At 38.2% G+C, this 6,219-nt stretch overlaps 1 protein-coding gene across 1 annotated transcript; it reads right to left on the reverse strand.

The window, feature by feature from the left end:
* Positions 1-2,761: 2,761 nt before the first annotated feature.
* On the reverse strand, positions 2,762-3,700 carry LOC138073963 (olfactory receptor 4S2-like). The gene has a single exon (XM_068965929.1). It carries the CDS (start codon positions 3,698-3,700, stop codon positions 2,762-2,764), a length of 939 nt encoding a protein of 312 aa, XP_068822030.1.
* Positions 3,701-6,219: the final 2,519 nt, after the last annotated feature.

Here is a 6,219-nt window from a genome sequence, read left to right on the forward strand (position 1 = left end):
CTTCCCTGGTGGCTCAGCTGTAAAAGAATCTGCCCACAAAGTTGGAGATGCAGGAGCCTGAGGGTTCAATTCCTGGGTCAGGAAAATCCCCTGGAGTAGGAAATGGCTACCCCCTGCAGTATTCTTGCCTGAAAAATTCCAAGGACAGAGGAGAATGGCCACTTACAGTCTGTGTGGTCACAAAGAGTTGGACACAACTGAGCATGCACATGCACCTGATTTAATTATTCAAGGACATAAAATCTAATTGGAAGGAAGGTGACAACATACAGCATTACTCTTTTGCTGTCCTGATTACCAAATTCTGATATTTGTGTGTGGAGGAAGTTCATCCCTACACATTCAATACACAGTGCTCTGAAAACCAGCTTAGTGTCCCTACAGTTTAACTCAGTTCAGACACTATTTACCCTGAGAAGGCATATCCCACAGGTTAAGGGTTTTGTCTTAACAAGGCTGATCTTCCCACACACATGCAGCTCAGATGTCAGTTGAGTGTAACCTGTGCTTCTGACCAACCAGCAATAAATTAAAGTTTCCCATGACCCCCTCCCTGGTTTCAGTTAATTTGCTGGAGTGACTCACAGTACTCAAAAAAACTGACTTTACTGACACTGGTTTATGGTTTATTACAAAAGTTATAACTGAGGAGCAACCAGATGGAAGAGATACATATGATAGGCTAGCGGGGAAAGGGAGCAGAGTTTTCATGCCCTCTACAGAGAGCCCCTCTTCCAGCACCGCTGCATGTTCACCAACCTATAAGCTCTCTGAACCTAATCCTTTTGGGCTTTTATGGAGGCTACATTACATAGTCATGATTTATTAAATAACTGACCATTATTGACTGAGTCAGCCTCCAGACCTCTCCCCTATCCGAGGCCAAGGGGTAGGACATTAAAGTTCCAACCCTTTCATCACAAGGTTGGTTCTCCTGGCAATCAGCCTGATCCTGTCAGTGGGTGCTTTCCAAAAGTCAGCTCATTAAATGTTATGTCATCATATTTCATTAGCATAACAAAAACACTTTGATACCTTTCATTACCAGGAAATTCCAAGGGTTTTAGGAGCTCTGTGTCAGAAGTGAAGACAAAGACCAAATGTATATCTTCCATTATAAACCACAATTTCACAACTAAAAGTGTAATTCCCCTTGACTCCAGAACCCCTAATACTAACAATACAGTGCACCATTGGTAGTTTCACCTAAGAGCTTAAATACTAAACTCTTAAGTTTTATAAAATAGGGGCCCAGTTTCATTCCTTTGAATGTGGATTATCCAGGTTTTCCCAGCACCATTTACTGAAGACACTATTCTTTTTTCATTGTATATTCTTGGTGCTTTTTCAAAAATCAGTTACTCAGATATACACGAGTTTGTTCCTGGGCTTTCTGTTCTATTCCATTGATCCGTTTCTGTTTTAGTATCAATATCATATTGTTTTGATTACCATAGTTTTGTATATAGTTTGCAATCAGGAAGTATGAGGCTACCAGTTTATTCTTTCTGGAGATTTTAAGCTATTCACTCTATCTTGTGATTCCAAAAGAATTTTAGACTTGTGTTTTCTATTTTTGTAAAAAAAAAAAAAAAAAAAAAAAAAAACCACTGGAATTTTGATAGGGATTGTGTTGAATCTATAGATCACTTTGGGTAATATGGACATCTTAACAATATGTTAAAGACATTTTAGTCTTCTGATCTGTGAATATGGAATTATTTTTCCATTTAATTGTATATTCTTCCATATCTTTCATAAATGTCGTACACTTTGCAGTGTACAGATCTTTCATAGTTAAATCTAATCCTAAATATTGTCAGGGACAGCCCATGGGGTTGCAAAGAGTCAGACATGACTTAGCGACTCAATGACAAATTGTCAGAAAGGGGGATATTTCCCCCTTTACCCTTCTACCTGTCTTAAATTCTTGTGGCTGGACTAATAATAAAATTGACACAAGACAGATTAATAGGAGAAAAAGAAACATTTAATTCATGCACATGGAGGTCTCATAGAAATGGGACCTTAAAAAGTGGCCAAGGCCAGCAGCCTTTATATTTTTTGAACAAAGAAACACATTCATGAGGAATTAACAGGACAAAATATATATATATAGGATCTGGGTGTTTAGTTAGTGAAATATCTAAATTTAGTCTGGACTTGGGATAGTCAATTACAGTAATCAGGTTTGTTTACATAGGTTCTCACCTGGATTCCCCATCTCTGGCAGTAAGGTTGTCCTACCTCCACATGGGAGGTTTACTGCCTGATTTTGGGAAACAAAGGAGGGTCAGATAAAGGAAGGCTGGAGGGAAGGAAAAACAGCAGGAAAGGAAAAACAGCAGGGAAGAAGGAGGGAGAGAAAGAGGGATAAAGAAGGCAGCTCCTTGGAAGATGGACTATTTTAAGGAGAAATTATCCAATTCCTCAGAGATACCTTTTTCTTGTAACTCCATTCTAAACTATTGAATTATATCTTAAGAGTATTGGATTTGAATTGAAGGGATCTAAAGTACGTAAATGAGGTATGAGCGGAAGTATTTACTCTTACACTCTAGAAATAAGCGAGAATAAGCCCAGCCAGTATGGAAAGGTTTAAGTTTTGCTCACCTAGAAGCAGAAAGATGAAATAGCCTCAAATTATTCCCTTTTAAAAGAGAACTATGACATAGTCGAATGTTAAAGACTATTCCTTAAAATTATAAAGTTAAGGGCCTTGGAAGGTATCAACTAATTCTGATTTTGTAATTCTAACAAACTATGCCTTCTGCTTTTCGTTCAAGGAGACTTTGTGATTCCACACCCGATTCATGGCATTCTTTACATCCTTATTCCTCAGAGTATAGATGAGTGGATTTAGCATTGGGGTGATGGTAGTATAGAACACAGACACAGCCTTATCCAGTGGGAAAGTGGTGGATGGACGGAGGTAAATGAAGATACAAGGGACAAAGAAGAAAGTTACTACAGTGAAGTGAGATCCACAGGTAGAGAGAGCCTTGCGCCGGCCCTCAGCAGACTGCTTCCGAAGACTAAATAAAATGACTGTGTACGAGGCCAGAAGAATGAGGAAACACCCCAGGGAGATGAGACCACTATTGGCAATCACCAACATGTTTACTAGGGTTGTGTCAGCACAGGCAAGTTTTAGAACGGGGTGGACATCGCAAAAGTAGTGGTCAATGATCTGAGAGCTGCAGAAGGGTAACTGAAAGGTCAGGAGGGTCTGAACAAAGGAGTGAGCCAGAGCTCCCAGCCAGGACAGTGATGCCAGCACGGTGCAAGCAGTGGTACTCATGATGGTGGTATAACGGAGCGGTTGGCAGATGGCAGCATAACGGTCAAAAGCCATGACAGTCAAAACAAAAATCTCAGCACAGCCAAAAAAGTGGAAGGTAAACATCTGAGTTACACAGCCCCAGTAGGAAATAATCTTTTTCTCAGAAACAAAGTCTGCAATCATCTTGGGTGCTGTCGCTGAGGAATAGGCAATGTCCACAAAGGACAAGTTACTAAGGAAGAAATACATGGGTGTGTGAAGCCGAGGATCAGAAAAAACCATAAGCAAAATGAGCAGATTTCCTCCCAGGATCACCATGTAGAAGAGGAGGAATAGAGCAAAGAGTATCAGTTGCATTCCAGGATCTTGGGAAAGTCCTAAAAATATAAACTCGGTAACGTTGTTGACTACTTCCATGGAGATCCAGGCAGAACTGGTTGAGTGACTGTGGTTCTCTGTAAAAATAAATGTTATAAACCATTGTAAGCAAGTAAAACCTAACAGGAACAGCCTTCTGAAAACATTTGAAAGTGAAAGAAAGTGAAAGTGAAGTCGCTCAGTCATGTCTGACTCTTTGTGACCCCATGGACTGTAGCCTACCAGGCTCCTTTGTCCATGGGATTTTCCAGGCAATAGTACTGGAGTGGATTGCCATTTCCTTCTCCAGGGGATCTTCCTGACCCAGGGATCGAACCCAGGTCTCCCTCATTGTAGACAGACGCTTTACCGTCTGAGCCACCAAGTGATGTTAAATATAGCAGAGGAAAATATTTATATTTCTTGAATATAGCTCATGGATATTTTTTCATCATTAATTGTCTTACCACATTATCGACTCCCATTTGATTTTCTATTATGCTTAGACCTACAGTTCCTTTATCCCAATTGTTTTCTTTCATAATCATCTTGTCCCTCTCTCAGTCTCTCTCTGATCTCACACTGCTCACCCCGACATCAGAAATTCAGAATACTTAAACACCTTAAGTATTAAATGGATAAATTAATTTTTAAGGCTAAAGATACAAGCAAGGAGTTAGCATTTTAGATTTGATGTCTAAAATTCTTAAATGAACCTCTTAATATGATATATACAGATCAACTTTAAAAGAATAATATTCTATTTAATCAAGTGAAAATGACTCCGTTTCTAGTTTCTAAATTAGGTTGGAAGTTTCAGTGCAATTAAAAATTAAGTTATTTTTAGTGACTGAGAAAAACATATACATTGACTCCCTGGCTCACCAACAACCTATGCTTGTAAATTTACATTGGAAGTGTTTGAGTCCTAATGTTAGACCTGCATAAAGAAGTTCAGCTTCACTTGCCAGTAAGGAATGCATCAAACTATACAGAGAAATACTTTGTCCTATGTATTGGATAGAATACAATCCAATCCAAAGTATTTTACATAGGAAAATACTTTGTCCTATGTGGTGGCTCAGATGGTAAAGAATCTGCCTACAATGCAGGAGACCTGGATTTAATTCCTGGATCAGGAAGAGCCCCTGGAGAAGGGAATGGCTACCCACTCCAGTATTCTTGCTTGGAGAATTCCATAGACAGAGGAGCCTGGCGGGCTACAGTCTGTGGGGTGAAAAGAGTCACACACGACTGAATGACTAGATACACATTTTGTGCTAAAGAGTTGAAAATTTTTTTAATTACTGAAACTTTTATCATCCTTAATATTTTTGCCTTGAAAAGCCCAAGATAACTCTTTGTCCTCGCAATTATAGTTAAGAATTAGGAATAAAATGTCCCATACAGATAATGGTAGTAACTGTATTTTACATTTGTATAAATTGTTTTACAAGTTACATACAGAAGTGCTTAAGGCACACAGAAAAAGTACTGGATGAAATAATCAGAGATGAATTCTTGAAAGAGATGGATCAAGAGACAAAATTTAAAGGTCCTCAGAATTAAAATGGCTTCTTTGAATTATGCAAATGCTTTCTCTGAATCAAACTTCTTTTCTTCGTGGACAGTGGAAAGAGCACTGCCCATAGCTGAGTGATTTAAGTTTAAGTATCCTCACCTACTGTTAACTTTGGGTGAATCTACTTACTTTCTCTGAATATTGGTTTTCTCATCTATAAAAGATGGATGATAAAGTTTTGGCCTCACAAAGCTGTAATAGAAATAAAACGAGATCATCTATATAGTATTTTTTTATGTATGAAATGTTTTACTTTATAATTTGGTTCTATGAAGTGAAATCTCTCTAATAGGTAGATTTGTAATTTGATCTAGTCAGTGATTATATAAAAGCTATATGGACAACTAAGAGACAATATTAAAATTCATATCTAATTTTATTCCTGAGACAACAAACCATAATATCTGCTCATTTTCACTGTAGAAATACTATTAGTCATGGTTACTATGAACTGGTAAGCACTTTTCTATGTGCAGGATTGTATGCTAAACGACTATCTTATGTTACCTCATTCTATCCTCACAATGTGTGTGTGCTCAGTTGTGTCCAACTCTTTGTGACCCCATGAATTGTAGCCCTCCAGGCTCCTCTGTCCATGGAGTTTTCCAGGCAAGAATACTGTTGCCATGCATTCCTCCAAAGGATCTTCCTGACCCAGGGATCAAGCCCAGGTCTCCTGCATTGCAGGTGGATTCTTTACCACTGAGCAGAAGAGGCTGATATTTGAATTGTTTTATTCTGATCCTAGAACCCACAAAATACACAAGCTCTTAAATAAATGATGACAGACAGATAATAAATAGAAAGATGATAGATAATTGATAATGATTAATGGTTATAGATATAGATGGACAGGTAGATCATAAATAGATCAGAGAAAGATAAACTTCTCGTGAAAAAACAATTGCCCTCTTATGGTGTAAAATCCATTGATAGGAAGATATGCTGTGTCCTTAAATTTTCAAATACTCTATGACACTATAACAATAAAGTCAAC

Source organism: Capricornis sumatraensis, chromosome 2 (genome assembly GCF_032405125.1).
Source record: "Capricornis sumatraensis isolate serow.1 chromosome 2, serow.2, whole genome shotgun sequence".
Classification (NCBI taxonomy): domain Eukaryota; kingdom Metazoa; phylum Chordata; class Mammalia; order Artiodactyla; family Bovidae; genus Capricornis; species Capricornis sumatraensis.

Excerpts from the sequence above, each read along its gene's own strand:
- LOC138073963 (XM_068965929.1), bottom strand. The coding sequence starts at position 3,700 with ATGGAAGTAGTCAACAACGTTACCGAGTTTATATTTTTAGGACTTTCC.